Source organism: Saccoglossus kowalevskii, chromosome 1, assembly GCF_978046115.1.
Source record: "Saccoglossus kowalevskii chromosome 1, keSacKowa6.1, whole genome shotgun sequence".
NCBI classification, from domain to species: Eukaryota; Metazoa; Hemichordata; class Enteropneusta; family Harrimaniidae; genus Saccoglossus; species Saccoglossus kowalevskii.
In genome coordinates this window covers 6215725-6234005 of record NC_140641.1, presented here as the reverse complement: position 1 = coordinate 6234005, position 18281 = coordinate 6215725, and the positions used below count along the sequence as shown (strand labels likewise).

At 38.3% G+C, this 18281-nt stretch overlaps 1 protein-coding gene across 1 annotated transcript; it reads right to left on the bottom strand.

Moving 5' to 3' along the window:
* Positions 1-13506: 13506 nt before the first annotated feature.
* LOC146750329 (uncharacterized) lies at positions 13507-14403 on the bottom strand. Its single transcript, XM_085496534.1, has one exon. It carries the CDS (start codon positions 14401-14403, stop codon positions 13507-13509), a length of 897 nt encoding a protein of 298 aa, XP_085352660.1.
* Between the last annotated feature and the right edge of the window lie 3878 nt (positions 14404-18281).

Here is an 18281-nt window from a genome sequence, read left to right as displayed (position 1 = left end):
ACGTGGTCTTCCTATCACTAAAGGGAAGAAAAGAAATTGTAAACGCTATCCCGATAATAAATTACTTTACTAATATGGATATTGTCTCTAAAACGTGTTTATTACTATTATTCATAACTATGGCAGCTTTTAAAGCAACTACTTGGAACATGCGAGGTGGTAATGATGCTTATAAACGGCATCTTGTTTTCAATTTTCTGAAATCCAATCATTCAAGAAATGTGTACTTCCTCCAAGAAACACACACAATTATTTCTGATGAAGCCAGGTGGCGGATTGTATAGCAAGGAGAAATGCTTTTCTCACATGATAATTCACATTCTTCCACAGTGGCAATTCTGGTTAAACCAGGGTCAAAAGTCAATGTATTCACTGTCAATAACGTTCTTGATGACCATTTATTACATGTCCATATGGAATTAGATGATTTTCCTCTTCATCTAATCAATGTATATGCACCCACAAATAGTCATGAAAGGTTGAAGTGTTTCAAGGCTCGGAAAGCTCTTTCAAATGGATTAAATTTTGACACTATCATAGTGGCTGGGGATTTTAATTGTACCTTGAATCCAAATATGGTTAGAGCTAACAATCCAGAACCACACTTGCCGTCTTCAGTTTTTCTGTCAAACGTTTCATTACGTTTCAAATTAATTGATGCATGGAGACATATTAATACAGACTCTAAACAATTTACTTGGCAACGTAACAACACACAATGTCGACTTGATACGTTTTATGTACCAAAATCAATTGCCTCAAGAATTCAGAAAGCATCCATTCAATCACACTTTCATTTATCAGATCACTGTCCAGTCACACTCGCATTGTCATTACAAAACATATCGAACTGCAATCCAGTGTTGGCATTCAATGTTAGTCTTCTTCGCGATGAAGAGATAGCCTCGTTCGGACTGAAGCCTGAATGAAGTTCGACCAGCGATAAGAGCGCGCCACCAACTGTGATGCCCCGACCTCGTTCTTTTTTGAACTGGAGAAACGAAAAAGCAGGCAAAAGATCATGGTGCAACTACAGCTACAACTGAATCGCCTTGTTCTATGAGAGAAATGTGAGAGATTTTTACTCTAACTTATTTTCACTCGACCAAGTTTCTACTGACTGCCAAAATAAAATGGTACAGGGTTTTCCAGACTTTCTGCGGTACATTGTGATAATGTGAAGAAACATTGTGATAACACACTCACATTTAAAGAGCTATCAAAAGCCGTTACACTTTTATCCAATGGCAAATCACCCAGATTTGATGGCTTACCCGGGGAATTCTACAATAGCTTCTGGTCATTGCTTGGCAACGATTTGAGTGTTTACCAGTGTCGTGCAGGCTAGCAATTAACACCTTACTGGTTAATTAGAGACCTTTTAATTTCTTGTGTACGGATTATAAAATACTAACCAAGGCACTCTCCCTAAGGTTACGATCAGCGCTCGGTGACATAATACATGTCGGCCAATCATATTGTGTACCCGGGAGACAGATAAACAACAATATAAGCTTGGTACGTGATGCAATCACGTATGTAAACTTGAACAACACTCCACTAGCAATTGTCACCTTAGATCAACAAAAAGCGCTCGATCGAGTGCATCATGATTTTTTATTCAAAACACTAGGCGCCTTCGGTTTTTGTGAACACTTTATCAAATAAATACAGCTAATCTACTCAGGTACACAAAGCATTGTGCGCATCAACTCGTCGCTAACCAGTCATGTTAACTTTATGCGCGGTATTCGACAAGGATGCAGTCTAAGCGGACAATTATACACCATTGTTATTGAAACGCTCTTAAATAAAATGAGGACGGAAAGCGAAATACCAGGCATTTCAGCTAACAATAGACAGGTCAATCTTTCAGCCAATCATAAGATCCATATCAGAACAGAAGAGAACAAACAAATAAATGTACAAGTTAGTACAGCTGATTTTCCCAGTGTTGGAAAAGTGCTGACTTCCACTGTATATCAGAGTTATACAGACTCAAAAGCAGACGATTTGATAACCTCTGCCCACATTCATTAAATTTAAAAATGAGATTACGATAAATACATGGAAACGAATTAATGCGGTTTTTAACAAACATAGTACTAGCGCTACAGCCACTTGGATAACCAAACAGTCTGCATTATTATAACATACTTTAAGAGCGTTCATGTTTGATTTACGGTAGGTGCACCACAATTGGCGGAAATAACAATTGGAACAAAACGTTTTAAATAAAATACATTTCAAACGATAACTGCATTTGGCGAGTCTACGTAACATATGCGCGGCATTCGACAAGGATGCAGTCTAAGTGGACAACTATACACAAATGTTATTGAGACGCTCTTAAATAAAATAAGAACGGAAAGCGAAATTCAAGGCATCTCAGTTAACAATAGACAGGTCAATCTTTCAGCCTACGCAGACGATGTAAGCTTTTTTCTTTCAGACAATGACTTTCCAAAACTTGAGAATTGGTTACAAATATACGAACGTGCAAGCAACGCTCGTATTAACTTCACAAAATCCCAAGGTCTTTGGGTAGGTCAGTGGCGATCCCGAAAGAACAGACCACTAAATATCAACTGGAACAGCGATGGCCTAAAAATTATCGACACATATTTAGGCAACACGCCCAGCTTTGAGGAAAATAACTGGAAAGATATGGTTGAACAGGTGAGGGTCAAATTTGATTGGTACAACAAATATACGCCATATATGTCGTATATAGGCATACTCTAATTGTGAATCAGATGGTCGCTTCAAAGCTGTTACACAGATTTGTTTCACTGTGTCCACCCAAAGCATTAATACAAACAATACAAGAAGCCTACTTACAATTTTTGTGGCAAGGTAGATACTAGATTTAAAGAAGGAGACACTTTACTCTCCAATGAATGAAGGTGGACAAGGTCTCGTGGATCTCTCATCCTGCATCGCTGCCTACCGCCTTCAATATCTACAGCAATATCTATACTCTGAATCGGAGCATCCGTGTTTTTGGTTTACTGATTTTTCCTGAAAAATATCAAAAACTTGAGGTACGGTAAACAAATACTTGCAACAACATCAACAACTGTTATTGTCGTCGTCAATGCCTTGGAAGAGAATAGAAGGTCCATCCAATTACCATAATGTATCTGAGGAACCGTTATTCCCTAATCCACTTATAAGACACCATCTGAATAGATTACCATTAAACATGCATCATTTCATTGAAGCCGGCATCACTAAAGTAGGCCAGTTAATCGACAATGGCAAATGGCAGGATAACGACACCATTCATCGTCAACCGCCAATCTACTCGAAACGCGTGTTTCTTTTAGCGATGGGCGTCATTATGAGAGCTATACCTGAAAATGGAAAAGAAAGGTCGAAAATGGTCTTGATACACACGTGTTAGTAAACAATCCAAAATACTACTTTGATGTTACATATATAGAAGACGATCTAGACCTCCAACTAACTTATCCGTTATATAAACTTGAAATAGGGCCCATATATAAATGTCTTACTCTACAATACATTAAACACCAAAACTCACAATAAAATACGATATGGCATGACATGCTATCGTTTCCCTAGATATGACACCTAACTTTTGTAATTGCTATCTGCCATCCTTATTAAAAAAGATGGTGACTTGCACTGGCGCCTTATCCACGGCGCATATCTCCCTGGCAGGTTTTTACTAAATTCTCGTATCAGAGACACAGACAAATGTCCTTTTTGTGACGGGGTCGATGATCTGGCGCACGTATTCATTGCACGTATTCATGCAGTCGGCTGGCTCCTGTTCATCTCACTATCAAAAAGATCGTTCAACTAGTAATAAATTCGAATACTGGCATTCCACTGGATTAGTACATATTCGGTCCACCTACACTGGATGTCATCAGTTGCTGTGCTTCCTTATCACAACTGCCAAGATGCCAACGCATGTCACACGGTACAACAAATGGAAAGATCCGGACCAAACAGATGTACTGATGTAGCCTATAGATGTTCACATGAGCTGACTGTAAAATGTTAGAAAACAGCGTACAAAGTTGAAAAAACGAAGGAAATGTTGGCGGAGTTACTTTTATATTTAACCTTGGTCATTATCATGACAACCCCGCTGTTAAATTTCGAAAACATTAAGTAAATGTTCCGAGCATGCCTCATATATAAGCAGATTATCACAATAGTCAACCGAAACATTGACAACAAACTGCTTACAAAGTAGTGAAAAGCGATTGCAAAGTTGGTAGTTGCATTCGGGATTGTAACCTGTGATATCATATTAACAAGTCCAATAGTTGAACGTTCGAATATGTAAATACATATTTCGTCAATTACTGTTAAATTACCGTAGTAAGTAAATGTTATTACCGTAGTGTTACTACAAGTATGTAAAGGTTATAGGTCAATCTAGAATGTACTTGTGCAAACGATATCGATTTAAAACATCCACAAACATGAAATAGCCGCCAATTCGGCTTATTTTCAAATAATCTATGCAGCTGTGTGGTTAGGTGCCCGACGTTGTTTCAAGTAAAGCACAATCGGACGTAGTTAATACTTGCATGAGAGACTTTCTGAGTAAACGACATGTTGATTTTTTTTTTTATCACTCACATGTAAAAGATATAAAGCAACGTTCTTGCGTTTTTTCTTACTGTGATGTCATTCATTTATAGTGGACAATTGTGGCATTTGTGTAACTTTTTTAATTAATGGAAAGTTTTAAAACTCCTTCTAATTTTCACGAACAAGTTGTTGAAGCTTCGGCACGTAGTGGGTTTGATGGCAAAGTTGCTCAAAGTTATTGCACAGTTGGTAAAGTTGTTGGCATTTGGAAACGCGCAGTTGTAAAGTCGATGAATTAAATACAAGCCAGTTGAAAGCAGCCTATAGATGTTCACATGAGCTGACTGTAAAATGTTAGAAAACAGGGTGCAATGTTGGAAAAAACGAAGGAAATGTTGGCGGAGCTGCTTGTATATTTAACATAAGTCATTACCATGACAACCCCGCAGTTAAATTTCGAAAACATTAAGTAAATGTTCCGAGATTAACCCAACAGTCAACCAAAAAATCGACAACAAACTGCTTACAAAGTTGTGAAAAGCGATTGCAAAGTTAGTATTTTCATTCAGGAATGTTACTTATAATATCATATTAACAAGTCCCATAGTTGAATGTTTGAAAATGTGAATAAATATTTCGTAAATTACTGTTAATTTACCTTAGTGTTACTTTAAGTATGTAGAGGTCATAGGTACATGGAAAGTTTTCAAATTCTTCCCAGTTTTCACGAACACGTTGTTGATGCTGTCGATACGTAGTAGGTTTTACGGTATTAACACAACGTGCAAAGTTTTTCAAAGTGATGGCAAAGTTGTGAAAAGTTACTGCAAAGACTGTAGACGCATTTGAATATATAACCTAAGTTGTTGGCATATAGAAACTTGCAGTTGTAAAGTCAGCATATTTAATAAAAGCCAATTGAAAGCAGCCTATAGATGTTCACATGAGCTAACTGTAAAATGTTAGAAAACAGCGTGGCAATAAATATTTTGTAAATTACTGTTAATTTACCTTAGTGTTACTTTAAGTATGTAGAGGTCATAGGTTAATCTAAAAGTACTTGTGTAAGCGATATATGATTTCAAACATTCAAAAACATAAAATAACCGCCAGTTCTGGTTAATTTCAAATAATCAATGCAGCTGTTTGGTTAGGTGTCCGACGAATGTTAAAAGTAAAGCACTATTGGGCGTGGTTAGTACTTGCATGGGAGACACTCTGAGAAAACGACATGTTGAATGTTTTGGGGGGTTCGTCATACACATCGAAAAGATATAAGGCAACGTTTTCAAATTCCTTCTAATTTTCACGTAGAAGTTGCTGACGCTGTTGGTACGCAGTGGGTTTTACGCTGTTAACGCACCGTGCAAAGTTGTTCAAAGTGATTGCAAAGTTGTGTAAAGTTATTGCAAAGTTGGTAGATGTATTTATATACGGATGTGCCTTCATATCGCTCCTGAAAAGTTGCCGATTTTGTCTTTTGTACAAGTCAGTGAGTTCTTAATCTTGTCAATTCTCGTTTGTTAATACTTTGCGGTTATTTTTTATTTGTTTCCAGTTGTTTTGGCTTAAGTCTGCCTCGTATTTCGTTCTTTTCGTTTTTGGGTTGTTGTTGTTTTGTGGTCTGCCACGTTGGCAAGCAAGATGGCTGTCAGGGCGTTGACCACGCCGTTTTTAGGTCTGACTCGAAAACATGGAGTCAAATGTGAGTCAGTTTATGGTGTTCCTATTATAAGTTACGTTAAGTCTATTTCTAAAATTATTGGTGCTGACAAAATTGTTGCAGCATCACGGGCTAATGAGAGCGTTATTGTTTTCTTAGACGCTTTAGACACTGTATACCAGTTGCGTGCTACAGGCATTTCTGATATCGGTGATACTTTTATTCACATTGAGCCACTCATAAAGCCGGCCAGCAAAGTAGTATTGTCGTGAGTGCCGCCTTTTTTACTCAATGGTTTACTTGAAGACCAGTTGCAGCGCTTTGGTAGAATTGTGAGTTCTGTGAGGATGATTCCTCTCGGCTTAAAAACAACCAGAACTACGTCATATCATGTCTTTTCGTAGACAAGTATATATGGTAACTGAACTAGACAAAATCTATGGCTTTTTTAATGTTGTTCACAATGAACGCACATATAAAATTTATTTGTCAACTGACAAGCCAACAAGTCACAAGTGCCACCAGAAGGGCCATATTCAACGAAATTGTCCTTCTGCTATTACTGATTCAACTGTGAATAATAACAACAATACACACTCCAATGACACTGTTTCACAAACACGTCCAGAAACTCAACAGGTCAATACCGATACAACTGCCGAGAACATGGAAATACAATACACTGAAAACGATCAATACGATCTTTATACAACCTGTGACAACCTTAAAAATAACAAGGTGACCAGGTGACCAGCGACCAGGCTTTGGAAACATTTTCTGAGAACAAGTAAGAATAATTAAGAAATCGACTCACAGGAAAATGCGAGATCTGACATCTTGAATTCAAAACGTGGTCTTCCTATCACTAAAGGGAAGAAAAGAAATTGTAAACGCTATCCCGATAATAAATTACTTTACTAATATGGATATTGTCTCTAAAACGTGTTTATTACTATTATTCATAACTATGGCAGCTTTTAAAGCAACTACTTGGAACATGCGAGGTGGTAATGATGCTTATAAACGGCATCTTGTTTTCAATTTTCTGAAATCCAATCATTCAAGAAATGTGTACTTCCTCCAAGAAACACACACAATTATTTCTGATGAAGCCAGGTGGCGGATTGTATAGCAAGGAGAAATGCTTTTCTCACATGATAATTCACATTCTTCCACAGTGGCAATTCTGGTTAAACCAGGGTCAAAAGTCAATGTATTCACTGTCAATAACGTTCTTGATGACCATTTATTACATGTCCATATGGAATTAGATGATTTTCCTCTTCATCTAATCAATGTATATGCACCCACAAATAGTCATGAAAGGTTGAAGTGTTTCAAGGCTCGGAAAGCTCTTTCAAATGGATTAAATTTTGACACTATCATAGTGGCTGGGGATTTTAATTGTACCTTGAATCCAAATATGGTTAGAGCTAACAATCCAGAACCACACTTGCCGTCTTCAGTTTTTCTGTCAAACGTTTCATTACGTTTCAAATTAATTGATGCATGGAGACATATTAATACAGACTCTCAACAATTTACTTGGCAACGTAACAACACACAATGTCGACTTGATACGTTCTATGTACCAAAATCAATTGCCTCAAGAATTCAGAAAGCATCCATTCAATCACACTTTCATTTATCAGATCACTGTCCAGTCACACTCGCATTGTCATTACAAAACATATCGAACTGCAATCCAGTGTTGGCATTCAATGTTAGTCTTCTTCGCCTCGTTCGGACTGAAGCCTGAATGAAGTTCGACCAGCGATAAGAGCGCGCCACCAACTGTGATGCCCCGACCTCGTTCTTTTTTGAACTAGAGAAACGAAAAAGCAGGCAAAAGATCATGGTGCAACTACAGCTACAACTGAATCGCCTTGTTCTATGAGAGAATTGTGAGAGATTTTTACTCTAACTTATTTTCACTCGACCAAGTTTCTACTGACTGCCAAAATAAAATGGTACAGGGTTTTCCAGACTTTCTGCGGTACAGAAGAAACATTGTGATAACACACTCACATTTAAAGAGCTATCAAAAGCCGTTACACTTTTATCCAATGGCAAATCACCCAGATGTGATGGCTTACCCGGGGAATTCTACAATAGCTTCTGGTCATTGCTTGGCAACGATTTGAGTGTTTACCAGTGTCGTGCAGGCTAGCAATTAGCACCTTACTGGCTAATTAGAGACATTTTAATTTCTTGTGTACGGATTATAAAATACTAACCAAGGCACTCTCCCTAAGGTTACGATCAGCGCTCGGTGACATAATACATGTCGGCCAATCATATTGTGTACCCGGGAGACAGATAAACAACAATATAAGCTTGGTACGTGATGCAATCACGTATGTAAACTTGAACAACACTCCACTAGCAATTGTCACCTTAGATCAACAAAAAGCGCTCGATCGAGTGCATCATGATTTTTTATTCAAAACACTAGGCGCCTTCGGTTTTTGTGAACACTTTATCAAATAAATACAGCTAATCTACTCAGGTACACAAAGCATTGTGCGCATCAACTCGTCGCTAACCAGTCATGTTAACTTTATGCGCGGTATTCGACAAGGATGCAGTCTAAGCGGACAATTATACACCATTGTTATTGAAACGCTCTTAAATAAAATGAGGACGGAAAGCGAAATACCAGGCATTTCAGCTAACAATAGACAGGTCAATCTTTCAGCCAATCATAAGATCCATATCAGAACAGAAGAGAACAAACAAATAAATGTACAAGTTAGTACAGCTGATTTTCCCAGTGTTGGAAAAGTGCTGACTTCCACTGTATATCAGAGTTATACAGACTCAAAAGCAGACGATTTGATAACCTCTGCCCACATTCATTAAATTTAAAAATGAGATTACGATAAATACATGGAAACGAATTAATGCGGTTTTTAACAAACATAGTACTAGCGCTACAGCCACTTGGATAACCAAACAGTCTGCATTATTATAACATACTTTAAGAGCGTTCATGTTTGATTTACGGTAGGTGCACCACAATTGGCGGAAATAACAATTGGAACAAAACGTTTTAAATAAAATACATTTCAAACGATAACTGCATTTGGCGAGTCTACGTAACATATGCGCGGCATTCGACAAGGATGCAGTCTAAGTGGACAACTATACACAAATGTTATTGAGACGCTCTTAAATAAAATAAGAACGGAAAGCGAAATACAAGGCATCTCAGTTAACAATATACAGGTCAATCTTTCAGCCTACGCAGACGATGTAAGCTTTTTTCTTTCAGACAACGAAGACTTTCCAAAACTTGAGCATTGGCTACAAATATACGAACGTGCAAGCAACGTTTGTATTAACTTCACAAAATCCCAGGGTCTTTGGGTAGGTCAATGGCGATCCCGAAAAAAAACAGACCACTAAATATTAACTGGAACAGCGATGGCCTAACAATTCTCGGCACATATCTAGGCAACACGTCCAGCTTTGAGGAAAATAACGGGAAAGATATGGTTGAACAGGTGAGGGTCAAATTTGATTGGTACAACAAATATACGCCATATATGTCGTATAGAGGGCATATTCTAATTGTGAATCAGAGTTTGTTACACAGATTTGTTTCACTGTGTCCAACCAAAGCATTAATACAAACAATACAAGATGCCTCCTTAAAATTGTTGTGGCAAGGTAGACACTGGATTAAAAAGGAGACACTATACTTACAAATAATGAAGGTGGACAGGGTCTCGTAAATCCCTCATCCCGCATCGCTGCCTCCTACCGCCTTCAATATCTACAGCAATATCTATACTCTAAATCGGAGCATCCGTGTTTTTAGTTTACTGATTTTTAGTTTACGATATGGCATGACATGCTATCGTTTCCCTAGATATGACACCTAACTTTTGTAATTGCTATCTACCATCCTTATTAAAAAAAGATGGTGACCTGCAGTGGTGCCTTATCCACGGCGCATATCCCACTGGCAGGTTTTTACTAAGTTCTCGTATCAGAGACACAGACAAATGTCCTTTTTGAGACGAGGTCAATGACCTGGCGCATATATTCATCTAATGCAGTCGGCTGGCTCCTGTTCATCTCACTCTCAAAAATATCTAGTTATGGATTCAAATACTGGCATTCCACTGGATTAGTACATCTTCGGTCCACCTACACAAAACAACACAAACGTACTGATGTGCTTCAAAACACGGGTCAAAAATCGTTTGAAGAATGATTTTGAAAACCTTCACCGCAACTACTCGATACAGTCGTTCGCCAACCGCTACTGCATTAACGATTCCATAGCCACAGTAACATATGATAAACTCAAAGCTGCCCGGGAAATTACATAGGGACTAACTTTACCAACGGATGAAGTAATACTGAGACTCATATTGACCAAGGACATTATCTTCCATTCGAACATTACTTTGAAACTTATTAAATTGCATGCTGTGCGAGTGTGTCACCGTTTTTTTGTATATATAATTGTAAATCGTATATTCCAGAATATATTTTTAGTCTTGTACACATGCCTAGCTACCGATCGTTAACAATGCATATCGTTTTTTAAATATATTGATCAAAACTATATACGTATATTTTCGTAAGCATCACTGTTCTACTCGTATCACTATATATGTATGTAATTTTAAACTTAGATGAACTGTATACTTTATAACTGAGTAATAAAAAGAGAAATATATGACCTAAGTTGTTGGCATATGGCAACGAGCAGCTGTAATGTCGGTAAATTTAATAAAAGCCAGTTGAAAGCAGCACATTGATGTTTACATGAGCTGATTGTATAATGTTAGAAAACAGAGTGCAATGTTGGAAAAAACGAAGGAAATGTTGGCGGAGCTGCTTGTATATTTAACATAAGTCATTAGCATGACAACTCCGCAGTTAAATTTCGAAAACATTGTGCAAATGTTCTAAGAATGTCTCATATATATGCAGATTGACAACAAACTGCTTACAAAGTTGTGAAAAGCGAATGAAAAGTCGGTAGTTTAATTCGGATTGTTACCTGTGTTATCATATTAACAAATCCCATAGTTGAACATTCGAGAATGTGAATAAATATTTCGTGAATTACTGTTAAATTACCTTAGTGTTACTCCAAGTATGTTGAGGTCATAGGTCAATGTAGAAGGTACTTGTGCAAACGATATCCATTTAAAACATCCAAAAACATGAAATAGCCGCCAATTCGTCTTGATTTCAAATAATCCATGCATTTGTGTGGTTAGGTGCCCGACAAATACCTATAATAAAGCACAATCGACTCAATCGGGCGTGGGTAGTACTTTCACGGAAGACTCCCTGAGTAAACGATCTGTTGTTGTTTTTTTGTTTCATCACACACATGGAAAATATATAAGGCAACGTTTTTCATTTTTTCTTATTGTGATGTCAATCATTTATAGAGGAAAATCGTGGCATTTTTGTAACTTTTTTAATTAATATAGTTTTCAAATTCCTTCTAATTTTCACGAACAAGTTGTTGATGCTGTCGGCACGCAGTGGGTTTTAGGCTATTAACACACCATGCAAACTTATTCAAAGTAATTGCAAAGTTGTTCAAAGTTATTGCAAAGTTGGATGTATTTGTTTATATGACCTAAGTTGTTTGCATATGAAAACGCGCAGTTGTAAAGTCGATAAATTTAATAAAATCCACTTGAAAGCAGCCTAAATATGTTTACATGAGCTGACTGTAAAATGTTAAAAAAACAGCGTGCAAAGTTGCAAGAAAACAATGGAAATGTTGGCGGAGTTGCTTGTATATTTAACCTAAGTTATTAGCATGACAACCCCGCTGTTAAATTTCAAAAACATTAAGTAAATGTTCCGAGAGTGCCTCTATAAAAGCAGATTAAAACAACAGTCAACCGAAAAATCGACAACAAACTGCATACAAAGTTGTGAAAAGCGATTGCAAAGTTGGTAGTTTCATTCGGGATTGAAACCTGTGATATCATATTAACAAGTCCCATAGTTGAACATTCGAAAATGCGAATAAATATTTCGTAAATTACTGTAGAGTTATTCCAAGTATGTAGAGGTCATAGGTCAATCTCGAAGGTAATTTTGCAAACGATATCGATTTAAAACCTCCAATAACATGAAATAACCGCCTGTTCTGCTTAATTTCAAATAATCCATGCAGCTGTTTGGTTATGTGCCCGACACATGTTTAAAGTAAAACACAATCGGCCGTGTTTAGTACTTGCATGGGAGACTCCCTGACTAAACTACCTATTGAATTTTTTTTTTTGATCACATACATGGAAAATATATAAGGCAACGTTCCTGCATTCTATCTTACTGTAATGTCAATCATTTATAGTGGAAAATCACGGCATTTTTGTAACTTTTTTAATCAATATAAAGTTTTCAAATTCCTTCTGATTTTCAGTAACAAGTTGTTGATGCAGTCGGCACGCAGTGGGTTTTAGGCTATTAACGCACCGTGCAAACTTATTCAAAGTAATTGCAAAGTTGTTCAAGTTGTAACAAGTCCCATAGTTGAACATTCGAAAATGCGAATATGTATTTCGCAAATTACTGTTAAATTTCTGTAGTGTTACTCCAAGTATGTAGAGGTCATAGGTCAATCTAGAAGGTATTTATGACACACCAGATAGAGAGATAAGAACACATGTTTATTTGGCAAAACAGAGGGCACGCTGCTGGGACCATACAAACAGTCTGAAATGCATAACTGAAATCTACCTAACAATGAGTGCTACCTAACTTGCCTAGACTAGTCCCACAGCGAGCCCCCCAGTGAGACGGTTAGCAGTGTCAAACTACTACCGCAGAAAAGATATAGTAAAGTACAGCAAATCTGAAAAGCTCAAAAAACAGTAAATACTGACTTGTAAAACGTTAGCATTAATGTTAGTATTTTAATATGAGAGATGAACAGCGGAAGCTGTAGGTCGATTATTGTAGCTCAAAGCTACGTGAAGTAAGTAGGTTATGTAGCTGTGAGCTACGTGAGGTAAGTGTTATCGATAGAAGCTGCGGAAGCTGCAACTACCTGGCAGAGGACAGCGGAAGCTGTCCGGAGCTGGTAGAAAACAGCAGAGGCTGTAAACTACGATGTGTTTAGTAAATGAATATTAATAATAAATACATACGAATAAAATACATAAATAATAATTTAAAAAGCATAGAAACCAAATCTTGGGGGAGAAAGAGTATATGATGAATATACGAAGCCCCCAAATTAAATAACCCCAAGATAGAGGAATTTATAATGAATCAGATTAGAAACTACTGGCTAATGTAGAATGTGCAGATCTGACTGACATCCCTGAAGTATGAAAGTACCTCAAGTAGCTATCTGAAGACCATCTGCCTAGTGCCTTAATCATGTGATCTTGGATACCGGCATTTGCTGCAGACGTAGCTGCCCCTATACGGAAGGAATGGCCTGTAAATTGAAATGAACTGAGACCCAATGAGCAGACAAGTCTGCGTAAATACTGTCGGAAAACAGAACGCGTCAGTGATAAGTTGCCTTTAGTTACAAACAGAGGGTCCCCTAAACTAGGTCTAGGACGCAAAGCCACTCTGAGAGACAAATATCGCTTCAGACTCTGTACTGGACACATGCGGTCATTTCTGAATAATCTAATTACCACTCCTTCACGAAATTGATCTGACTTTGATGACTTCAATCGTAGTAAAACTTGAGCAACACCTTGAAAACTGACATCCTCAATACATAAATGAAAATCTCTATTAAACGCTCCATAGGACCTGACGATGAATTCACCGCAGCACAGGAAACCGAAAAAAGCTACCAACACAACAGTTTGCATGAGGATATCAATGAACTGGGTAAATACTCCTAACTCGAGAGTACTAAACATTAAATAAATAATATCAGCTGTGAAAGCACAGCGTGGCCTAGTGCCTCGTCCCTGATTACGTTTAATTGCCCTGAGTAACAAATTAACTCGTACTAATGGCACACTGACAGTTACCTGCCATGGATTAGGTACACCTGCTTCAATGTATCTGAAACGAATCCCAGCAAGGTATAGTCTTATCATAGATTCTTTGAGTTGTAGATATTTGTAACAATGTGTAATAAAAAGTAGTAATAAATCCTCTGATACTGCTGGTAAATTACCGAAAGAACATGACTCAGCGTGCATGTTCACAAAACGAATGAAAAGGTTTAAACCTGAGTTATAAGCTTGCCTTGTTCTAGGCGCTAATGTACAACTCCACAGTTCACGCACATTTTGCCCTAAATCTACATTACTTCGTAATATGGTGGACACTGTGTCTTGTGCTTGTGTGCTTCTGGTGCAAGGTGCCTGAATTCCTGAAACTGGAAACGAGATAATGCATCAGCTACAGTGTTCTGTCTTCCCGGAATGAATTGTGCAAGAACAATAAAATTGTGCTGCATGGCGGTCAGTGTCAGTCGACGTAGTAGAGTATTTATAGCATGACAGTGAGATGATGCCCTTCCATTTTTGATGACTTGAACTCTGGCTTGATTGTCGCAGTTAAAACGAATACATTGCTGAGACCAGAACTTTCCCCATAACATTGAAGCCACAACAATGGGATACAACTCAAGGAATGCCATTGACCAATCGTCTCGTTGCTCTAACATCAAATGTGAAGGCCAAACCTCACAGAACCAGTGTCCCTGGAAATAACCTCCAAACCCTTTAGTTGATGAGGCATCTGTGAAAATGTGGAGGTCAGAAGCACTAATTATGTCACTGTTCAGAAATAAGTGGATACCATTCCAAGATTCCAAAAATAGCCCCCACATACGCAACTCTAAACGGCAAGCTTTATTCAATGTGACGTAGTGATGTAACTTAGATACAGAAGAAGCTAGTCTCAGCATGTAAGTGATGAATGATCTTCCTGGCAGGATCACCCTAGCCGTGAAGTTAAGATGACCCAGCAAAGAAAGTAATTGTCGTTTGGTGATTGTTTTCTGTGAAGAAAATTCAGAAATCTTAGCAATAGTTCTGATTTTCTTGTTATCTGGTAGGTAGGTAGGCAAGCATGTCCTTAGAATTAATCATGAGTCCTAAATACTCAATTTCTTGTACTGGCCCGATAGTCTTGTGCATTGCCAAGGGAATGTTTAACGATTTGAAAATCATTGTCATTATAGCCATCGAACGAGCAGCAGTCTCTTCCAACTTGTCCACAGTGAGAAAGTCATCTAGCAAATGTAGGATAAATTTCACTTGAAATCGGTGCTCTGCTATCCAACAGATAGCTTGTGACAATGTATCAAAAATTTTCGAACTTGATCTGGCCCCCGAATACCAAACGAACGAAAAAATAATAACTATTTTTCCATTTAACACCATGTAAGTGCCATACTGATGGGTGTAGAGGTAACTGCTTGAAGGCATCAGCGATATCGAATTTGCACATGAATGCATTGCCATCTAATCGTTTAACTTCTTCAAAGGCATCATCATTTCTGATGTATGACATAGAATACGTGTCCTTGTCAATGAGCTCATTAAGACTAGGCACTTGTGGTTTATCATGTGGTGCAGACATGTCAACAATCAGTCGCAGTTTCTTGGAATATTTGCCCTCAACCAGACCCAAAGGATTAATCCGGTAAACTTGAAATGGAGTTGAATCAAAAGGACCGATTACATATCCTTTGTCTAACTCAGTCTGCAATAAACGTGTAACAGGTTCCGAATTTTTCTGAGCAGACAAATTGTTCAAGCATTCATAGGAAACAGTTGGTGCGTCCTCAATGCCAGTCTTAAAACCATGACGAAGGCCTGAACATAATTGGCTGACAAAGTCTGAATCTGGGTGATTAGTCAAATATTCTTCCAATAAATCAACTTTAACCGGTGTGCTAGGTGTAGGCAGTCAATGAGTGGTACCAGGATTAACAGCAATGGATTTAGGAGCCCTGGCTGCATTGAATGACTTGGGGCAACTATATACTGGGTGGCTGGATTTGCATGAAGTACAGGCATGCAAAAAAGGGCATGGATATCTAGAACACCCTTTACCGTCGGTATTATAGTTATTACACCCTTCTTTACCATTTAAATAAGTCTTGGGGCGTCCTCTAACGTCGACAGTTGAATTAGCCTGTTGTTGGTTGGGTGTAAAGAATTGCTTACGTGGACAAAAGTCTGACGAATGAATTGTACTACCACAAATTGAGCACGCATTAGCTTTACGTCCGGCGGTGAGGCGCATAAAAATATCCGCATCTCGGATCGACCAGTCAATTTTGATGTTTCTTTGCAGTAACCAAGCTGCTGCACGAGTGGCAAATTCGACATGGTACTCGTAGTCTTGGTAACAGTCTAGTTCTTCACGTCTATGTGGGAAAACTTCACATATAATGGATTTATATCTGCCAAACGCAACCAAGAATTCGTTATGAGTCGGGGATCGGGATTACCCTTCAGGCGTATTGCATTTCCCATGGCGTCCAAAATAGAACGACTCTCTATACTTTCATGTGCGGGTATCAGTAACGTTGCTAGGTTGACATATTTACCTTGGGTTATATTGTTCCTCATAGCATCAGTAACTGCAACAATTCTTGGCAGGTCGTGTGACGCAATCCCAAATCTCCTCCTCGCAGGAGGTGTAAAATCTGAGGCGTAAGGAGGTCCATAAACAGGCGTGCTTGTAGGCCCACGATCAGTGTGAACACGATCGACCCCACACGATGGGGCGGCTGCCATGTTGTTTACCGCCAGCCTGGTATCCGATGTTTGATTTGAGTTGCGACAGCGTGCTGGTTGAAATAAATCCATTTCGCCTGGAAATAAATTGTCCGTGTTGAAAGTCGTAGATTCCCTGTTTACACCAGTTGATTCCTGCTCAGGCAGAGTTGGGGGTTCGGGATCTGAATCTAATTCTGTCGCAGCATTCGTCACGCTAATGTTGGTAGGGTATGGGCCTCTTTGTTGCTGGCTATTTAGCTTGTACAAGTTGATCGCTTCTTTCTTGCTCATGGTAGTCGGTGAGAGTATGCCAATGTCCTGAAGTTTTTGTCGGATTTGACGTACTGTCCAATTTTGGGTTTGTGGTGTCCAAGGCTCGCAAATTCGATGTTCTCGACGTTGATGCGTTGATTCCGTCGTTATTGTCCTTGATGTATTGGGTGATGAAATCATCCGGCCACGGCATCTGGAATTTCTTCCCCGTCTCCGAGAGCGTTTTCATCTCTGACTGGACTTGGTATTGGCGAAGGAGCACGGCGTTTCCGGCCTCGACTCCTGCCTCTATCAGTGGTAGAACTTTCCATTTCAGAAGCGAAAGTATATAATTTCAAGAAGTCAAATAGACTGCTTCAAGCACGTGTACAGCTTGAAAAAACTGATGACGTAGCAACATAAAGATGCTCATGAATATGCAAATAGTTGTGTCAATAAATATTGTCTAATATAAACCACTAGACTCCTATTTGTGCAAGCGATATCAATTTAAAACATCCAATAACATGAAATAACCGCCTGTTCTGCCTAATTTCAAATAATCCATGCAGCTGTTTGGTTATGTGCCCGACAAATGTTTAAAGTAAAACACAATCGGGGGTGTTAGTACTTGCATGGGAGACTCCCTGACTAAACTACCTATTGATTTTTTGTTTGTTTCAACACATACATGGAAAAGATATAAGGCAACGTTCCTGCATTTTTTCTCACTGTAATATCAATCATTTATAGTGGAAAATCACGGCATTTTTGTAACTTTTTTAATCAATATAAAGTTTTCAAATTCCTTCTGATTTTCAGTAACAAGTTGTTGATGCAGTCGGCACGCAGTGGGTTTTAGGCTATTAACGCACCGTGCAAACTTATTCAAAGTAATTGCAAAGTTGTTCAAGTTGTAACATGTCCCATAGTTGAACATTCGAAAATATGAATAAATATTTCGTATATTGCTGTTAAATTACCGTAGTATTACTCCAAGTATGAAGAGGTCATAGGTCAATCTGGAAGATACTTGTGCTTGCGATATTGATTTAAAACATCCATAAAACATGATATAGCCACCAATT